The sequence below is a fragment of the Macrotis lagotis genome, chromosome X (genome assembly GCF_037893015.1).
Source record: "Macrotis lagotis isolate mMagLag1 chromosome X, bilby.v1.9.chrom.fasta, whole genome shotgun sequence".
Classification (NCBI taxonomy): Eukaryota; Metazoa; Chordata; class Mammalia; order Peramelemorphia; family Peramelidae; genus Macrotis; species Macrotis lagotis.
Genome location: NC_133666.1, coordinates 691,695,392 through 691,716,548, shown reverse-complemented (window position 1 = coordinate 691,716,548; position 21,157 = coordinate 691,695,392). Strand labels below are relative to the sequence as shown.

The 21,157-nt window shown below is 45.2% G+C and overlaps 1 protein-coding gene across 1 annotated transcript; it reads left to right on the top strand.

The window, feature by feature from the left end:
* The first annotated feature begins 603 nt into the window (after window positions 1–603).
* On the top strand, window positions 604–18,440 carry LOC141498099 (SEC14-like protein 3). The gene is made up of 12 exons (XM_074201050.1): window positions 604–724; window positions 6,244–6,319; window positions 7,513–7,556; window positions 7,731–7,790; window positions 8,697–8,885; window positions 9,332–9,427; window positions 10,737–10,797; window positions 12,751–12,834; window positions 15,172–15,278; window positions 15,375–15,514; window positions 15,600–15,769; window positions 16,522–18,440. The coding sequence occupies exons 1-12, from the start codon at window positions 671–673 to the stop codon at window positions 16,641–16,643; spliced, it is 1,203 nt and encodes a 400-aa protein (XP_074057151.1). The 5' UTR covers window positions 604–670; the 3' UTR covers window positions 16,644–18,440.
* Window positions 18,441–21,157: the final 2,717 nt, after the last annotated feature.

The window sequence follows — 21,157 nt, the reverse complement described above, 5'->3', positions numbered from 1 at the left end:
GCAGACCCAGGTCTCATCCCCACGCAGCCCTCCTGATGATCAAGTGTCATCAGGCAGGAACAATCCAACTAAGGTCCCTGACCCCTGGGCCTGGCTATTGTCCCTTAAAAACTGGCCTGGCTCCCTTTGAGCCTCAGACCCGGCTGTATCCTTCCCAGAGTATTGTTCGGTAAATCTCCTTTTGTTAACAGGCTAGTGTCTGGTTTCATTCAGGCCTGAACCTAAATGGTTCCGACAGCCCTAAGTCAGACCTGGCCCAGGACCCTAGGCTGGCACGATTCCCCCTCCCTCCCCCAGGCTCAGAAGGCAGGCTTCAGCCAACCCATGGTACTTGGGCGTCCCTGTTCCCCAGGCACCTTTCCATTCAGAGGATGGCCATGCCGGGCCCTCCTGCACCAGCCAGCTGGGCTATGGCCTTGACCCCCAGCTTCCTGACTCACATTGGTTTGAGGATCCAGTCAGGAGGTGGTAGGGAGGTTTGGGGGAGGGGGAGGAGGATCCACACTTAATCTCCATTATGTAAGATGCAGTGGGGGCGTTGAGCCAAGGAGGGGCCGGGCTTGGAGGCTAGCCCAGAAGTGCCCGGCAAAAAGGTCGGTTGCCCTGCCTTGGCCCAAGTCGGGCCCCGGAATCCTCCTGGAAGGCACAGGAGAACAGAAAGCCGATCATCATGAGTGGGCGAGTCGGGGACCTGAGCCCCAAGCAGGCAGAGGCCCTGGCCAAGGTGAGAGAGACCTCCTCCCTACTCAGGGGCCCTGTTCTCTTCCCTGAAAAAGCCACCTGAGAAGAGTGGTAGGAGATCCCAGTGGTAGGGGTGAGGGGAATATTCCAGATCTATGGATGATGTCCAAAGCTCTGTGACCTTGGCCAGGCCATCTCCCACCTTGAGACCTCAGTTTTCCCATCGGTAAGATGGGAACAATAACCCCTGCCTCACCCTCTGATTTCAAACTAGAATGGGCCCCCAAAAGCACCTAGCCTAGGGATTCTTCACAAAATCTATTGATCCCCAATGAGTTCATAGATAAGTTTCAGAGGATCCATGGACCTGGATAGAAAAATGTAGCAAATCTTTCATTTGTGACTGTAGGCAACCTACTCCATTCCTTAAAGTCAACAAATATTCCTGAAGCACCTACTGTCTTCCAGTTCCTGGCCTCAAGGAGCATCCACTCTAATGGGCAAGACAATAAAGGGAGCAATTGTGCATTAGACAGCTTTAGGTAGGGTGAGTAGGAAATGATGGATAGAGGGAAGGCCGCTGAATTAGGAGAGGTTGGAATTTAAGCTCTGTCAAATTACTGCTGCAGGGATCTAGTGCACAAAAATGGTGAAGAACCCCAGATCTAGTCCAATTCCCTCATTTTACAGGTGAAGAAAATGAGGCCCAGAGAGAAAGGGCTTGCCCAAGCAGAAACAGAAGAGGGATTTGCGCCAGGTCCCTTGGACCCCGCAAACCACTGCCCCGGAGGTCTTTCTGGAATTAGGAATTAGCAGGAGAAGCAGGCAGGGCTCAGACCATGGTTGCTCATTCCCAGGGTCATATTCACAATCCGCTCAAAGAGACTGAAATGGGTCTTTGGTGCATCCATCCAGATCCATAACTAAGCAGTCAAACAGAGCTTTGTCCCATGGTAGGAAACTGAGAGGGTGTCAACAAGTGCCTCATGGGATGGGCCTCCCCTCCCCTTCTACCCTAGGATGGGCTCGTCCCACATGATGGATGCTCCCCCCATTCAGAACCCGCCTAGCATGCTGGAGCTGCCGTTCCTTGCCCTGACACCCTCCCCAACACACACACACACACACACACACACACACACACACACACACACACACCACTTCCCAGGAGAAAAAGGTTATTTTGATGACACTAGAAGAACAAAAAGGAAACAGAAGGGACTCTTTAGGACCACTTGGGATTTCCATACCAAAGCAGCAAGGTAGCCCAGGGATGGAGGGGCTGGCCTTGGAGTTGGGAAGATCTGGATTCAAATCCTCCTTCTGCTTGGCAGCTACCCCCTTGGGCAAGTCATAATCTCCTCAACATCCTAGAGAAGTCTAATGTCCTGAAACCATTACTTCATTTCCCTGGATTCATTTCCTTGTTCCTAAAATGAAGAGGTTGGATTCCATAATCTCTGAGGTCCCCACCTGCTCTAAATTTCAAATTCTATGTTCCTTATTGGAGGGACTTTCTACATTGGAAGTTCCTCAGACCACTTTCTAGGCCTAGAATAACCACCAAATCAAACATCCTACTTTGTGTTTGAGGAAATAGATGCCCAAGAAGGGGAAGGAAAACACTAGAGCCTCATGGGAAAAAGATCACTTGGGGAGGGGGATCCACATTCCTATCCCAGCAGGTCAGAAACATCATTATTATCATAGTGATGAAAAGATGGGGGCTCCAACAGAGAAAAAAGTTTCCCTACTGGAATATAATCTCCTTAAGAATTGTATTTATTTTTAAACATATTTAAAGGTATATAAAATATATGGTATATATTATAATAAATTATATTACAATCAGCATATATTTATTCTATAATCATATAATAAACAGATCGTTAGCTCTTTAAGCATCTACAATGCACACTTTATCCTCACAGCAATGCTGGTAGGTAGGTGCCATTATTATCCCCATTTTACAGAGAAGGAAAATGAGACAGCAGAGGTGAAGTGACTAGGCTAGGAATTATCTCAGGCTGGATAGAACTCAGGGAGGAGGCCTTGGTTTATCTTCTCAGCAGAACAAAGACCTAGGGATCCTGACGCATGAAGCATCATTTGTTAGACACTGTGCTAAGAATTGGGATTATTTTAAAAAATTGTTGGGGGTAGGAAGGGAATAGAGTGTCTGCCCTCAGGAAGCTCACATTCTAATCAGGGCCATGTAAGAGTTTATAAATATAGCAACTGCTTTTCAACTATTTTACTTGATCTTAGAAGAGGGGGGGTCGTATGTGTTTTGGGAACTTTGTGTGTTTTCTGACTAAAAACAAAAGGTCTCTCTTTTTTTAAATGAAAAAGTCCCTGCAGGTGACTGATCTTGCCCATCACTTTTGACCGTCCTGGTCCAGACCCAATGAGTAATCTTTGCATCCTCCTACTCCACAGGAAACAGAATATGGGGAAGGCAGTTAGACTGAAGGGAAAAAAGTCTTGGGGAGGAGATGGCACCTGGGCACCCTGGGTAGGAGACCCCAGAAAAATGAACCAAGAAGTAATTCCAAGTTTAGGCTCTGGTCCATCCCTGGGGCAACTGTGTTGAGTTGAGTTGAGTTGACATTCACTCAATAGATGTTAGCTCTCTGCTATGAGTAGGCCATGTTGGGGAATGTCCGGAGAGTGATACAGATAGTGACCACAGAGAGCCTGTCCTCAGGATGCTTCCAGTTTAGTTGGGCAGATAAAACAGAAATAGTGTGAGTGGAGTCTTTAGGTTGTGTAACCCGGGGGCACCTCTAAAGTTCTCTTCTCCAGAAATAAGATGGATGAGGTTAATGCAGAAGAAAAACCTGAGGAACATTCTGAGAAGGGAGCTGAATGAGATTTCCCTTATAAACACAACTGTGCAAAGCACCCTACCTATAGGATCTCATCTAAGCCTGGAAACAACCCCAGGATTCAAGAATTATCCCATTTTCCAGATTAGTCAATTGAAGCTCAGAGACATTAAATTATTTGCCTTGGAAGTATCAGGAGTGAGATTTGATCACAGACCTTCCAGATGGGAAGCAGATACTTCCTCCAAAGGACCAGTGGATTCCAAACTTTTTTGATAGCACAAAAGCCCCCAACTTTTTTATACTCCAATATATAGTCATGTACAATAGTGAGACAAAGAAACATAATTTAAAAAATGGAATTAAAAAGAATGAGGTAAAGATGAAACAATATTTTGGAAATATTTTATTTACTAATGGTACAAAACCCTTTTTTCTCCCCAAAACATCATCATTAGTAATGATAATTTTAGTTCGGCAGTGTAATTGCCTATGCCTTCAATATTTTAAAAATATAGGCTTAATACTTTTATTAATGAGAGGCTATTTGTAAAAGCACTTAGCATAAAGTCTAACAAACAGTCAGCATTTAATAAATGCTCGTTCTCTTCCCCCATTCTCACATTGTGATCAGTGATTCCAGGATCATTTGGTTTTAAATTGTTTCTTCCAAAATCTGGTTTGAATGGCTATCATCATCGATGTGAATCTTTCTCAAAGCCTAGGTCAATCAGTCAATTAATAAACATTTATTTAAATACATAAATTTAATAAATTGACAAAATTAAATAAATTAATAATAGATAAATAATAATTAATTAATTGATTGATTGATGCTGAGTTAAATAAATAAATAAACATTTATTAAACAACTAATAAGTAAAGCTAAGTAGACCAAATGGAAATATTGTCTCGTTGACCAGGTCTGCTACATCCTGTTACTCATTTTGCAGTTCCTATCCACGATCATGTAAAGTTTTTGGTGAAATGCACCCCCATCCACTCCCTTCTTCCTGGATATCAATCAATTAATTCTCACTAACTAATTGGAAGAGGTGATACAGGCCAGGAAGGTTAAGGAGGGTTTCTTGAAGTCCAGAGTTCTGAATTTCAGTGGGTTGAGTTGATTGGGTGTCTATACTAAATCCATCATCAATTTGGTAAGGAACCAGCCTCAAGGGCTACCAGGCTGCCTAAAGAGGGGCAGAAAACCTTAGGTCAGTTCCCATACAAATAAGATCAACAGTGTACTAGACTTATGGATATCCCCTGCTCTTCCAACTGGAACCAGATAGGGAGACCCAGTCTTATATACATACAAATACATATATATGTATATATATATATATATATATATATATATATATATATTGAAAAGTATTGGTTTTTAATCTCGTTTGTTTGTGAGGCAGTTGGGGTTAAGTGACTTGCCCAAAGTCACACAGCCAGTATCAAGTGTCTGAGACCAGAATTAAATTCAAATCCTCCTGATTCCAGCATGGTGCTCTATCCACTGAACCACCTACTACTTTGAAAATCTTGGCTTAATACTTTTATTAAAAGAGAATATATTTGTAAAGGTCCTAGCATGATGTCTGACATGCAGTAGACTTTTTAATATTTCTGTTTTGTCTTGGTTTGGTTTGCTTTTTAGGTTTTTTTGCCAGGCAATGGGGTTAAGTGGCTTGTCCAAGGCCACACAGCTAGGTCATTATTAAGTGTCTGAGCCCGGATTTGAACTCAGGTCCTCCTGACTCCAGGGCCGGTGCTCTATCCACTGCATCACCTAGCCGCCCTGGCTTTTTAATATTTCTAATAAATTCCTCATCTGGGAGATTTTTTTTAACAGGTTAGAAAATTATGTTTCCAAGTGTGGATCTGACAATTCTTAATAGGAGATTCACCTACATCCCTTTCAGTCATTCAGAGAGGAAAGAGAAGGTAAGAGGAGAGAGGGTGAGCGACAGATCGTGTCAACAGCCACAGAGAGGCCAAGAAGGATGAGGAATGTGGCAATTAAGAAACCAATGGCTTAATAATTGCCCAGCTGTGTGACCTTGGGCAAGTCACTTAACCCTATTGCCTTAAATAAAAAATAAAATTTTAAAAAGAACAACAAAAAGAAACCAAAGGTCCCTTTGGAGGAGGCAGCTTCAGTTGACTTAGGAGTCGAGGATGAGAAGGAGACAAAACAGCTGAGAATTGGGACAGGGTGCCCTCACTGGAATAGGGAAGTTTAGGGGTGGGATTTGGGGGAAAGTTCATGTGATCCACCCATTCCTACCTGCCCTTCCAACCCTACTCACTCTTTCTCACTGAGGAGAAAGACATAAGTTGGTGGAAGCCAGGGGCTGGGGGAAGGAGGGGGATGTCAGCAGAAATGAAGACTTGAATCACATGTCAAGACTCCAGAGCTTCGACCTTTGTAGAATGCAAACCAGAAGTGGAGTCAGAAGACCAGCCACAGCCCCTGCCTCATCTCTCATGACTGTCACTTCCCTCATCCTTGAGGGACCAGCATATGGGACTCTGAATGCTTCCCAGCCAATGGGAGTATCATTGACTAGGAGGGAAGAGCCACCAGTGCATCATGAGAGGGCTTCATGCCTCAGGACTGGAGGTGACCGGACCAAGTAGGGCCAGGCTCTTGGGGAAACAGCCTGACCCATCTCTCTCTCCTCTCTCTCTCTCTCTCTCTCTCTCTCTCTCTCTCTCTCTCTCTCTCTCTCTCCAGTTCCGGGAGAACATCCAGGACATACTGCCCAATGTCCCCAACCCAGATGACTACTTTTTCCTGCGCTGGCTCCGAGGTGAGAAGTTAAGGCAGTAAGGCAGTAGTGGATTTACCGTGCATCCACCAGGCGGGCTGTAGAGTAATATTGGCATCCTGGAGCCCAGTGCTTTGGCAACATTAACACACCTACCACCATGTGCTCATTGCCTGTCCTGGACCCAACATGCCGATAAGGATGAAAACAATGACAACAATTATGTGGATGAGGATGATGATGAAAGGGGCCAAGAACAAGGGGTTAGGGGAGAGGGATCATATTTTTAGAAAAGTTATTATCTTTCCTAATCTCCTAGATGTTTCTCTAGCTCCTTCGAAATAGCAGAATCATAGATTAAGAGCTAGAAGAGATTTTAGAGAGAATTTCATCCAATCTTCTTTTATAGTTGGGGAAACTGAGGCCCAGAGAGGGAAAGAGTCTTGCCCCAGATCACATAGGTAGCATGCAGCAAAATCAGTATTTAAACCCAGAACTTCTGACTCTGTATAGGTGACTCTTTCCGTTATGTCTTATTGCCTTTAAAACTACAGGTTCTCAGGGGCAGCTAGGTGGTGCAGTGAATAGTGCACTGGCCCTGGAGTTAGGAGGACCTGAATTCAAATACAGCCTCAGGCATTTAATAATTGCCTAGCTGTGTGACCTTGGGCAAGTCTCTTAACCCCCACTGCCATAAATAAATGATTAAAAAAACCCTACAGGTTCTCCCTGTTTTCATGGAGTTTTTTTTAGAGTGACCTTGAATAAGTCACTGTGCTTCTCTGAGACTATTTCCCTATCTGTAAAAGATGAGATCAAATTCCTGGACCCTGATTTCAGAGTTGTGAGGAAAGGGATTTCTCACCCTTACAAGGGTCTAGAAATGCCAGACATCATGGTCAAAATGCTTAGTAAATTGTTAAGTGCTCCATAGCGTTGCCGTCTTTGAGGATAAGAAGACAGGAATGGAAGATCCAGGATTTCATTAGCATCATTTCAATATCTTCCTGGTGAAGATATTCCTTTTTATCAATGGACCTTCTCTGCGTCTTTTAGTCTTGGAGGCTTGTGTGAGAGGTTGTGACTTGTCCAGGGTCACACAACCTGGATAGAATACAGCTTGCTTGGACCTGAAGCTGGTTCTCCACCAACACTGTCTCTGCTGTCTACCATGATGATGACTTTTCTTCTTCCCTTTTTATAATCATTCTGGTCTTTCCTTATCCCCCTTTCAGCTCGAAACTTCGACTTGCAGAAATCAGAGGCCATGGTCCGCAAAGTGAGTTGCCCCTCTCCCCAACTGGTTCATGCTCACTTCGAGACTGGACTGTCCCCTCCTGCCCATGCCCTTCCCCTTCTTGGCATCTCAGACTAATAGATGGGGAATCCCTGCTTCCCCTTCCCAAGCTCCTCTAAGCCTGACCCTGTCTCACAGACACTCATCTCTATTTAGTATATGGAGTTCCGGAAGAACATGGACATTGATCACATCCTCGACTGGCAACCCCCAGAGGTGAGGCTCAAGCAATACTGCCCAAGCAGCCCCTGAATCCCAAGGTGCCCATGGAAGGAGGGGGCAGGACCACCAAATCAGGCAAAATTTATTCATGCATTCATTCATCCACTCAAATGTCTGTTAGTCAACTGAAGAATAATGGTATGTTTTCTATGATCACACATGTATATAAATTATATCAGATTGTTTACCATCTCAGGGAGAGGAAAAAGGAAGGAAGGAGGGAGGAATAGAATTTGGAACTCAAAACTTTAAAAAAAATTAAAAATTATTTTGACATGTACTTGGGGAAAAATAAAATATGTATTTCTTAAAAAAGAGAATGGGGGTTAAAAGCATCTTGGGCTCAAAGGCAGAAGTCCAGGGCTCGAATTCTACCACGGTTAGAATAGGCAAAGTTCTCCATATCTCTGGGCCTCTTTCCTCTACTGGGATGTTGGTGCTACTTACCCTGTTGAGGAAAACCCTTTGAGTCCTGGACAGACTAAAGAAATGTGAGGTGCTTTTATGGAGCACTGACTGTATGCATGGCAGAGTTGTATGCTCTGTATCCTTGGGGAGAATATCCACGTGAAGGAGAGCACCCTGTGATACCTAATCTATGCCACATACCACTGTCTGCTGCAGGTGGGCTGGAAAGGCCCTTAGAGGTCTCTGAGGCCAATCCTCTCATTCTACAGAGGAGGAAACAGATCTGGAGAAGGATAGATTCAGAGACAGAAGGGACCTTGGAGATCATTCCCATTCCCTTATTTTACAGAAAGGAAAACTGAAACTCAGAGAGGGGAAGCAATTTGATCAGGGTCACACAGAAAGGTCAGGGTTAGAACTCAGCAGTCCCTTGATGAGCACCCCCACATCTAAACTGGGACCCTCCCCCAATCGGTGTCTCTCCTTGCCCAGGTGATACAGCAGTACATGCCTGGGGGTCTCTGTGGCTACGACCGGGACGGCTGCCCTATCTGGTATGACATCATCGGCCCTCTGGATCCCAAGGGGCTCCTCTTCTCAGTGACCAAGCAGGACTTTCTCAAGGCCAAAATGCGGGACTGTGAACGCATCCTACGTGAGTGTGATCTGCAGACTGAGAAGGTGAGGCCGGAGGCTGGAGGCCAGGGAGCAGAACCTGGGAGGGATGGCCATGGCGGTCAACACTGTCCAGGCAAAGAAAGGAATGTGAGGGCCAGGGGGCAGGGGAGAGGAAGAACACGGACAGTGGCTCAGGCCCTGGGTGATGGCTGAAGAAGCCTGGGGCATGGACTCAGCCACATACACACACACACACACACACACACACACACACACACACACACAAATCAACCTATTTCTTCAATCCATAAAGTTAAGAGAATTAGACTAAATTGTCTTTAAAGTTTCTCCCAGTTCTGACATCCCTTGTTCTAAGACTCCTCCCAGCTTTGCCAACCTACCTTCCAAAAGCCCTCCCAAGAACTGACACCCTTTCATCTGCCTCTCTTCCCCACCCTACCCTCCTTGGTGGGTACAAGCTCATCAGGTCCTCCCTCCTCTCCCTGCAGCTTGGAAAGAAGGTTGAGACCATTGTGATGATCTTTGACTGTGAGGGGCTAGGCCTGAAGCACTTTTGGAAGCCCTTGGTGGAAACATACCAGGAGGTGGGTAAGGTTGCTGAGGCTGCACTGGGGTGGCCATCGAGATCAACAGTGAGACCCACCAACTACATGGTCCCTGGGAGCTATTTCCTTTAGAGAGTGAAGTTTGACCTATAGTAGGGTCAAAAATATCCCCCTTTTCTTTTTACATGGAGAGATGGTTTGGTCAGGTAGGAGAGCTGGGCTCTGAATGAGAAGCTGGGTTCAAATCCCACCTCTGACATCTTTTATCCTGTGACTTTGGAGAAGTCGCTTCATTTCGCTGGGCTTCAGTGTTCTCATTTATAAAATCAGATCAAGAGAATGACTAGAGAGAAGACTTCAGAACCCGGAAAACCCACCTGGGCATGAAACCCTAAACAAATCATTTCACTTTTCATTATGTAAACAATTCCCCAAGATTATCAGCTACTGCAAGAGTCCTGTGATCACAGATTTAAAGACAGAAGAAAACATAGAGGTCATGGCATTAGTTTAAACACCCTTATTTGCAAATGAAGAAACTGAGACTCATAGTCCCATGAGTATCTGAAGTGAGATTTGAACCAAGGACAGCTCAACTTCAGTGCAATGTCCTGTCCAGTTCATCATAGTGCTGACCGACCAATGAAGTCACAAGACCAGTCCTTCCATTAGCCCTAAAATGAGATTGAAAGAGTCACCATACATGAAAAATTGGCCTTGGAGGTAGGAAGACCTCCGCTAAACTCAAATCGCTTTGCCTCTAATGGTGATTGCATCATCCCCGCCACCCCCACACTTACTTAGGTTGTCTTTGCTAGGTAGCTAGAGGGATACCACAGCTTCCAGAGCCTTAAACCTGGTCAGAAAGATCAAAGTTCAGATCTTAGCCATATAGTAGCTGTGTGACCCTGGGCAAATCATTTAACTCCTATCTGCCTCAGTTTCCTCATCTGTCAAATGGGGATAATAATAAGAGCACCTACCTCCCAGGCTTCTTGTGAAGATTCAATGACATAATAATTGGAAAATAATCCAGTGTCTGGCACAAAGTAGGTACTATATAAATATTAGCTAGTACTATTAGCAGGAACAGAATTTGAGTCCTGGGTCTCTAGTTTAAATCCAGTACATTTTACCTCTTATCTGCATCTCACAAGGCTGAGAGATTTCTCCATGAGTCTGGGATAGAGAAGGTTTTGAAAGGGGGGTCCCCCGGGCTGTACCCAAAAAGGGTTGATTATAGGGAAGGAAGGTCTTGCCATCTAGGATGCCCTGGGAGGGATGGAATGAGCAGGAGTCCAGGGAAGACAGCTCTGTGGGTCTAATGAGCACTTCCTTGACTCCACAGTTTTTCAGTCTTCTGGAAGAGAACTATCCTGAGAGACTCAAGTTCATGCTCATTATAAAGGGTAAGTCTGATGACCCCCTAACCCCAAGGGACCAGAGCCCTGGAGAGCTCCACCCTACAGGCCCACAGCATAGGACTGGCAACGCCACTAGCTGTGCCCACACCAATCTCTGTCCTGAGCTGAGGGTCAACACTACTGCCCAAGAGTCACTGGCAAGAATCTTTTCATTTTTGTCTTTCTAGCCTCAACACAGAATTAAGTACTAGATAAACATTTATTTGTTGATAGACTTCATGGACCACAGACAAGTCAGTTACCAACTCTCTCCGTGGTGGACCTGGGAACCAAAAGACGGGGTTTAAGTCTAGCATCCATCAGTTACTAGTGTGATGATCTTGGGCAAGTCACTTTTACTACAGAGTTTCTCCTCTGAAAAACACTAGGTCATGCCTGCTCTGCTTTATTCTTTGTTCTGTTTGGTCCAAGAGGACAGAACCAGGAGCAAGGAGTGGGAACAACAGAGAGGCACAATTAGGCTCTTTGTTAGGAAAAGTTACAAACATTGCTAGCTATGACAAAGGAGAAAGGTCTTCCCTGAGAGTGCTGAGCTCTCCTTCCTCGGAGGTCCTCAGGCAAGGCCACATACCCACTGGGTATGCTAGATTGAGGTTTCCTTTCATTGATGGATTGGATCAAAAAATGAACCCTTCCATCTCTCAAAGTCTGATTCTGTAATTCTTGTCAATTGAGCACCTACTTTGTCCAGATTCTATGTGAGGCACTGGGGTATCTGACAAAAATGAGCAAATTCCTGCAATAGGAATATTTACAGTTTATTAAGAGAAATAGCACACATAAATAAAAGCATACACGAAATACAAATAGGGTAATTTTAGTGAAGGAGGTGCCAGGAACTGGGCAAAAGGGGAATCAGGAAAGACTCAAAATTATGAGATATTAGGAAAGGGAAAAGTCATCCAGGTGTCTTAAGGAAGGCTTTGTGGAGGAGGTGGCACTTAAATTAGACCTTGAAAGAAGGGAAGCATTTAAAAAAGATGAAAACATGGGAGAAGTCTATTGCAGAATGACCTAGACAAACCTCCAGAAGGTGAAGGAGATTAGGACCCGGAGTGACTAGGTGATGCAGTGGATAGAGCACCGGACCTGAAGTTGGGAAGACCTGAGTTCAAATCTGGCCTTAATAATTACCTAGCTGTGTGGCCTTGGGTGAATCACTTAACCCCATTTGCCTTGCAAAAACCTAAAAAAGAGAGAGAGAGAGATTAGGACCAGAACAGGGGGGATCGAGAAGTCCAGTATATGAAGGTGGCTAGTATGACATCATCCTCATCCTCATCCTCATCATAGCCGAAGTAGCATTTATATAGCATTTTAAAGTTGCAAAGTGTTTTACAAATATTCTTCATTTTATCCCCACAACAATCCTGAGACATAATTAGGAGCTAATATTTTCAACTTTTTAAAGATGAAGTAACTGAGAATGAGAGTGGTTATGTGGGTCATCCAGGGTCACACAAATAGCAGGTATCAGAGCAAGGGTATGAGGCCATTCTTTCCTGACTCCAAATCCTGTGCTTGCTACACCATGTCAGTCTGCCTCCAGGTTACTATCACTCTCTTTAGTACCATATTGTATCTTTTTCCTCCTGTTTTCCATATGTCATGGAATATACATGACAACCAGAAGGTCAGCAACTTGAAGGAGAGCATTGTCATCTCCTCTTCAATCCCCACAATATCTAGCTCATGACTAGCTCCAATAAAGATGAGTATAACTCTATTGAACTGTAAGCTCCATGAGGGCATGGATGGTGTCTTATAAAAACTTTGTATCTCTTTCAGGGCCCAGCCCAGGGGTCACACAAAATTCATTTTAATTCATTTTGATAGATTGGAGCTGTTCAGCTTGCTCTTTTTTCATCAGCATAGAGCTTTCTTCAGGATTGTAGCTACAGAACTTCTCAACCAATCTCTCCACGTTTCTCTTCCTAGCCACCAAACTATTCCCTGTGGGCTACAATCTCATGAAACCCTTCCTGAGTGAAGACACTCGCAGGAAGATTGTTGTCCTAGGAAGTGAGTAGCTCTACCTTCCATCAATCTGCATCTTCTTCCTCCTCCTCCTTCTCTTCTTTCTCTTGCTCCTCCTTTTTTCTTCTTCACCCTTTTTCCTTCCTCTCTTTATTCTCCTCTTTCTCCCTCATTTTCCTCTTATATTTTCTCTTCCTCCTTTTTTCTTCCTCCTTTGTTTCCTTCTTCAATCTTATCCTTTCCTCTTTTCATTCTCCTTCTTCTCTTCCTCTCCTTCATTTTCCTCCTATTCCTTCACTTCCTTCTTCTCCTCCCCCAAGTCCTGTCGTCAGAACTGGACTAAGTTTTGGGTGCCATAAGAGGCAGTCACGTCCCATAGCAAATCTCCACCATCTCAGCCCCTTTATAAGCCCACAAGTCAGGTTGGAGAAGTTGAATTCCCTGGAAACACACACACACACACACACACACACACACACACACACACACACACACACAAATAAGGTTATAGTTAACCTACAATGGACCCACCAAGAGTTAACCTAAGTAGCACTTGAGAGGGCACAACGAACAGGCAGAGAAACCCTGAAAAGAGTAGTGATCCTAGTGAGAGACTCAACAGAGTTTGAGGTTGAGTGACCCTGCAGAAGTGTCCCTATCCCAGCATCCCAGAATTCAGAGTGGAAAGGGGTTCTAGAGACTAATGAATCCAAGTCACACACCTGAATATCCCTTCCAGTGGTATATGAGGATGTCCCTCCCCACCATGAGGGGAACATCAATGAAGGAAACCTGGTCCCGTTCTGGATCACACTCATTGTTCGAAAGCTTGTCCTGACAACAGGCCTGTATTTCTCCCAGAGTAATTTCATCTGTGGCTCCTTGGTCTGTCTTCTGGGGTCAAAAAGAACAAGGGACATCCCTCTTCCACATGCTAGCCCTCCCCAGTCCCTTCACCCTACATTCCAAGGTCAAGGATTCAAGGCACAGGCCCATCCTGGCTACCCTCTTCTGGAATTCTCCAATTTGTCAATGACCCTCCTAAATATTTTGCATCCAGAACTGAACCTAGCATTCCAAATGGGTTCTACCCAAAACAGTACAGAAGAACCATCGCTTTCCTAGTTTCTTCTCTCTTTTGAGTCCTCTGAAACTCCCTTCATGCACTCGAAGGGTACATATCCTCCTGTACTTTAGCTTTTATGACTGCCATATTGTGCTATTTTGTGTGGTACTTGTGGTCCTCTGAAACCCCCAGATCTTTTTCAAATGGACACCTGTCTAGCCATTCCTCTCCCATCTTGTTCTTATGAAAATGATTTTTGGAACCCCTTTATCCCTTTTAAATTTCACTTGAGTAGGCAGAGCAGTCATAAAGCTAATTGATAGAAAGTAGTTAATAATATCCAACAGGGGGGCAACTAGGTGGTACAGTGGATAGTGCACCGGCCCTGGAGTCAGGAGTACTTGAGTTCAAATCCAGCCTCAGACACTTAATAATTACCTAGCTGTGTGGCCTTGGGCAAGTCACTTAACCCCGTTTGCTTTGCAAAAATAATAATAATAATAATATCCACCAGGATAAAGTTAATCCCATAGAACTAAGCACAGAGAATCTAGAGAAAATCAGCTCTTCATTCCTCCCCTCTGGCTTTCCCCTTTTATAACAAAGTTCCCATCCCTTCTGCCTGCTACTTCAGTGGCCTGACCTCATTTCATTTGGTTGCTAGGCAGCTCCATGATGCATCTGGCTCAAACAGCCGCCTACTGCTTCCAAAAACAAACTAGGCTGAAGAAGGAGAGGCGGAGAAAGTGTTCAGAGCATCCCAGGATCCAGAACTAGAGATTCTCAGTCTAGTCCAACTTTCTCATTCCAGAAAGGTTAAGTAACACACAGCTGATCACACAGCTGGTGAGTGATGGATGCACATAGTCAAGGATAATTTTTTAAAAGAGGAGACTATCTTTCCTCCTCTGCTTCTGGCTGTGGCATTTATTGTGAACATGGCACACAATCATCTGAGCCTCTGTTTCTTCCTCCATTCATTACAAAGTTGCTAAGTGGAAATGTCATGTAAATGTGACATATTATGATCACTGCTTCTGTACATATGGCCAGAACCCTCCCTAGTGGGAGCCAACAAAGAGTGAGAAACAGAGCTACACAGCAGAGTATGGATAGCAGCCCAACCTGGTGGAGTGACCTTTACAGTTGACTAACAGGACCATCAGCCTAAGGAGCAATCAAACAGGATAGAAAGCCTATCCAGATTCTCCAAAGAGTGGTTTGCCTACAGAGCTAACAGGACTGCCCACAAAGTGTGAACAGCTTCTCACTCATACCTGATAACCTGCTATACTTTCCTTCTCTGCCTTCCCCAGCCAACTGGAAGGAAGGTTTGCTGAAACTCATCAGCCCCGAGGAACTGCCTGCACAATTTGGAGGAACACTGACAGACCCTGATGGGAACCCCAAGTGTGTAACCAAGGTAGAGTGCCCTGGGCTAGGCCGGGGCAGAAAAGAACAGAGAAAAATGGAGGAGGGTAGCCCCGATGTCCTTGTTCACTCTAAACTCTCCTTCCAGATCAACTATGGAGGTGAGATTCCCAAATCCATGTATGTGCGGGACCAGGTAAAGACCCAATATGAGCACTCAGTGCAGATCAGCAGGGGCTCCTCTCATCAAGTGGAGTATGAGATCCTCTTCCCTGGCTGTGTTCTCAGGTAAGGCGCCTGCCTCTCCCAGCCCAAGACTCCTGGCACACTTCACAGACTTGGCTGTATAACTAGACTCTTGGCTCCATGACAGGTGGCAGTTCATGTCAGATGGGGCAGATATAGGCTTTGGGGTATTCCTAAAGACCAAGATGGGGGAGCGGCAAAGAGCTGGGGAGATGACGGAGGTGGTTCCCAGCCAGAGATACAATGCACACATGGTCCCTGAAGATGGGAGTCTCACCTGCACTGAACCTGGCGTGTGTAAGTCTGTTTTTCTACCTCCTTTCTCCACCTTCTCAGGATCGATCTCTCTCTCAGTTCAAATCCCAACTCTGTTAAATACTCCCTGTGTAACCTTGAGAAGTCATTAACTTCTCTGGGATTCATTTTCCTCATCTACATTATGAGTGGAGTTGAATTAGTGACCCAGAGCATCTCCACTAGTTCTAACTGCCATGATTCTCTGACCTTGCTCTTTCCCTTGCGATTAGCAATATCAGCTTGAGTTTTTAGTTTTCTAAAGCTTGCACTATCATTATCTCATTCCACCCTCCCAATAACTCTATGAGAAAGTCAGGAAAGGGAGTCTTATCTCCATTTAACAGAGAAGGAAACTGAGGAGCAAAGAGGGGAAGGGAACTTACCTAGAGACACAAAGCTAATTAGTGAGAGGCAGGATGCCAACTCAATGTCCTTTCTGTTACATTTCTTTTGTGGGAATTCACACTACAACATAGCTGCCTAGTGCCAAGACAATGACATGGACTCAAGCATGGGTGGCCTTTTCCCATTGGGGTAGCTTAAGCCAGACTGGGGCAGAAGCCAGGTGGGAATCAGTGCTGGGTGACAGACTCAAAAAAAAGTAGGGCAGTTTCCAAGGAGAAGAGAACACAGGTAGGAGGATGTTGGTCCAACTGAAACCAATAAAGATAGTCATGAGGAGAACCCAACTCTCTACACTGAGCGAATGTAACTGTTTATGTCAGCCCACCTGTCTGTCTCTGTCCCTATAGATGTCCTGAGGTTTGACAATACCTACAGCTTTGTTCACACCAAGAAGGTCAGCTTCACAGTGGAGGTGCTGCTCCCAGACGAGGGAATGCAGAAGTATGACAAGGAGTACACACCCATCTAATCATCGAAACATAAAGAGTTGGGGGGCAGGAGGGTCAGTCAAAACAAGGGAAGTGAGTGGTGAGGAATGGATGACTCACAGGACCCCCATATTCACTACATTCTATTATTTATCTCTATAAGTTAACTAAATTTGTCGGGGGAGAGGGGTCTATCAGTTAATTATACTCTCAATTACCTCTTCTGTTTAATTATAAACAGTCACTGCCCATGGAAGTGCACTGGGTAGCCCTGTGGGTTCACTGGACTGGGGGGTGGGGGTGGAAACAAGTAAACCTTGCTGTCAGTTTTGCCAGAGACTCTCTTGGTTATCTCTAGAAGGTGATGACGCCATTGAGTAGCTCTCTAGGCGAACCATCATCTGCCGATGATCTCTATAGACGTTCTTAGCTAGGTCACGAGGTAACTTCATCTTTGGGGGTATTTCCATAAATCCTTTCCCTTTTTGGACTCTATTCATTAGATCTGCGGATTAATCTCACTTTGTGGGGCAACTCTAATTAGTATACTTGGTCTGGAAGAAGGAGGAGGTAGGCTCTTATAGGTCAGCTCAGCAACTTTAATTTGCCTTAATTAATTGCCATCTGCCATTCCCCTTGATCATCCCCTCCAGTTCCCCTCAGTTTTCTTGGCTATCTCTAGAGGCTAATACCAGTGTCAGTCACCTTGTGGGCTGACCATTAACCTGGCAGCTTGGTTGGCTAAGCACTTTTCCTGGATTGCCTCCCTGAGTTATCTGTGCCCTGTAGGCCATATCAATCAGTTAAGCCACACTGTGGGTTATTCTATGCCCTATCTATCCTTTTATCTAATACTGGGTATCGCCACTTTGTGGGATGTCTCTGGAGGTTAAACTGGACAGATCAAATGCCCACTCACTCCAGGACTCCTTCTCTCCCCCTTTGAAAGTCCTCTCCAATAGACATTTGATTCTTCAAACTTCCTTCGACTTAAATGGCTTCCCCTGTCCTTAATATACTCTCCTCTCCACTGAAACCCTCTCTGAGTGGGTGGAGGGAGCTCTTGTAGGAAAACTGGGTAGAGCAGGGGCTAATCTTGTTATGAAAGTGAATACTCAAGACAGCCCCATGGAAAACCACCCTAGAAGGACCTAGGATGAAGTCTTCCCCAAAGTACCCAAGTCACCCTGCGCAAAGCTTAGCACCCTAGTCAGCATGGTTTAAACTGATGAAATAATATTGCCGATTGGTTATACAGTGGTGGGAAAAGAGATTCTTGGGCAGCCCAGCCTTCATTTTGCCACCTTCCCCCATCCTTTGCCTGTCAGTCCTCACCCTCTAGTGACTTAGCAATACCAAGGAAGATCAATGGCCTGGAGCTTTGTAGAAACATAACCTCATAGATCATTAGAGCTGGTAGGAACTTTAGACAGTACATCAGAGCTGAGGGGCTGGGGTAGAACTAGGAACGTGAGAGGTGGGAGGAGTCTTCAGAAACTAGATTTGGAGCAGGGAGAGACCTCAAAGAACTCTCCTTCAACTTCTTTTTTTTTTTAGAGAAGAAACTGAGGCCAGGAGATGGGGAGAGACTTGCTCCAGGTCCCAGGCCCCTTTTTCTATATGCGATCAGAAAGGGTTAGCCATTTGGGTCATGCAATGGAGGGATGTTTAATGTGGTAAAGGATTTTGATTTAAAAAAGTGAAGCAAGTTTGAGAAGGAAGTGGGGTGAGAGAAGAGAGGAGGAGGGAAGGAAGAGGAAGGGAAGACCCTTGAGCCAGGGGCTGGGTTGATGAGCCCTTGCGGCAGGGGGGTGTGGACCAATAAAGTACACTATGTGTGGGAGACTCTGTGAGTGTTTCCTTTCAGGCCCCTCCCCAGTTTCACACCTTCTTCAGGCTCTGACCGCCATGTCTTACAAGCAGTCTTTGGGGAGATTGTGCTTTCCCCAAATTCTGCCAGGAAGAAAAGGCTTGTGACTTTCCTCAGTGACCCACCCCAAGTGACTGGGGTCGATCTACTTCTTCAGACTATCCTTAGCCAAAGAGTCTAAAAACTCTATGTCTAGAGCTGGAAGGACCCTTGGAGGCCATCTCATTTTACAAGAGAGGTCCCTGGCAAAGGGAAATGACTTGCTCAAGGTCACATTGACATAGGGCCATAAACTCAGAGTCAAAAGGGACTTCCCTTTGGTTCATCAAAGATCAGAGAAGTGGCAAGATTCAAACCCAGACTGATGGAACCATTGTTTCTCCAAGCCATAAACTGTTAAGGCCAAGAAAAGTTTTAGGTTCCATTGACTCAGACCAAGGTCCATTATAATGATCATAACAGTTCACACTTGTCTTGTGTTCCACATGAATCACTGAACCTCAAAACCAGTCTGGGAAACTGCTGCTGATCTCACTCCCATTTTACAGAAGAGCTGAAAACTGATAGGCATTAATTCATAGATGAGAAAACTGAAGCTCAGAGAGATTAAGTGAATTAACCAAAATCACTCACCTAGTGAGTATGAGAAGTGGGATCTGAACCCAGGTCTTCCAAGCATCAGGTCTCATGCTCTGCCCTCTGATGCAAAGATAACAGGAGAGGGCAGGACAGGAGAGGACAGCTAATAGTCTCATAGTGATGGGATGGAAAACAGCAGAAGGGGAGCAGTGAAAGGGGGATGCCAGAGATGAAGTGAGATAGCAAAAGGGCTTGACGATCAAGTGAAGGAACTTCTATCTCAGAGCAGTAGGGAACCACAGCGGGCTTTTGAGCAAGGGAGAGATAGGCAGAACTATGCTTCTGAGCTGCAAGGTGGGGCGTTGAGAGGAAAGAGAACCAAAGAGAGCAGGAAAAAGTTGTTAGAGGTGGTGTCCAGCTAAAGCCATGCCCTAATCTTGGAGACCAAAGAGGAGGAAGCAGCTACAGATACTAAGTCTCTTGGTGTAGAATTCTAAAACAGGGTTTTATTTCAGGGGCACTTAAGTCACAGTTGTGTAGCCATCTACTAGTATTGTCAACTGATTCAGGGATATACATTGAATGGAGGGAGGAAAAAGAGCAGAACCAACCAACTCAGGCCCCCCAGGAGAATGAGGCCCAACGATCATTCATAGACTTATGTCATGTCCACTTAATAAATGAGAAAACTGAGGTTCAAAGAGGAAATTCAGAGAATGTCCAGCTAGTGAGCCACCCAATAGAGATTAGCTTCATATGAGGGCCAGCTGAATAGGCTTGGGAGAGATGATTGTTCAATTTTTAGCATGCGTATATTTACTTTAAAATCGGGGCCTTGTTTATGGGTCTCTTGACTTAAGAGAGTAATGGGCAACAGATGCCTCCATTCCCTCTCCAGTCATTTCCAGCTTCCTCTTCTACAGGTCCAGATGCCTTCACACCCACCAAAAATATAAACCAAGTTCTCAAACGACTCTTCCCTCTTCCCCATCCCCAATATGTAGACACTTTGTTTGGCATTGAATCGCGTAAGAGAGATGAGAAGGGTCTGGGGAGGGATGGAGTCACCTTCACAAGTACAAGGCGGTGAAGGTTTGGTTACATATTAGTTTAACTGAGGAAGATCTGGGAGTGTTAGTGGACTGCAAGTTCAATATGAGGCAACAACATAATGGTACAGCCAAAAGAACTGATTATATATTCAGCTACATTAAGAGGAAAAGTCTCCAAGAATAAGAAGGTGGGATTCCTCCTGTCCTCCCCCTGGTCAGCCCAATCTGGAATTTCAAGGTCAAGCATGGGCATCACAGTTTAGAAAGGTCCCTAGAAGCAACACCAGCATATCAAAGAGTCTTGAACCCATAAGAGGATAGATCAAAGTGGCAGGAAAGTCACTTGATTGTGTGCCCATACACTAGCACTGCTCTCCCCTCCTCCTTGGGGACAGGGTCATGCCCACTTCTTCCTCCTGGTGCCAGCTGACCAGGCCCTCCACAAAAGCAGCTAACTCTTTTTGAAGAGGGCTCTCTCTCTCAGCTTCAGCTTTGCCTCTGGGGCTAGCAGCAAACCAGTCTTCTGACTGGTCACTACTGTCCCCATTTGATGATCAGCACCATGGCAAAGCTGCCTGATGTTTAGTCTTGAGAAGAAAAAATTCCAGGAGGATCTGACAGCCACTAGGAGGTTGGAGTGAAGGAGGATAATTGTGGGGAGGAAGAAATTTGCTCATGAGAACTGTCCCCAAAGTCTAAGGGCCATTTGAGGAGGTTTGTCATCACAGGAGGGTTTCAAGAAGAAAGCAACTGACCATTCGTTGAGGATGCCATGATTGGGATTCACATTTATGTGGGGTTTGTACTCAATGGATGACTATGTTCATCCTCTGCTCCCCAACCTCCAATAGCTCCCCATCAACTCTCAAGCACAGATTCTTAGAGTTGGAGGAAACCTTGCTCAGCATCCTCTCATCCAGCTGATACCCAACAAGAATCCCCTCTATAAGATACCCAGTAGATGGTTATACAATTACTGCTTAAAGACCCTCATGAGCTGGGACCTTTGCTCTTGAGGCAGCTCATTCCATTGTGTGACAACTTCCCTTGTCAA

Coding starts and splice junctions, on each gene's coding strand:
- LOC141498099 (XM_074201050.1), top strand. CDS start 671: ATGAGTGGGCGAGTCGGGGACCTGAGCCCCAAGCAGGCAGAGGCCCTG. Junction 6,320..7,512: donor TTTCCTGCGCTGGCTCCGAG/GTGAGAAGTTAA, acceptor TCCCCCTTTCAG/CTCGAAACTTCGACTTGCAG. Junction 15,515..15,599: donor TTCCCTGGCTGTGTTCTCAG/GTAAGGCGCCTG, acceptor GCTCCATGACAG/GTGGCAGTTCATGTCAGATG.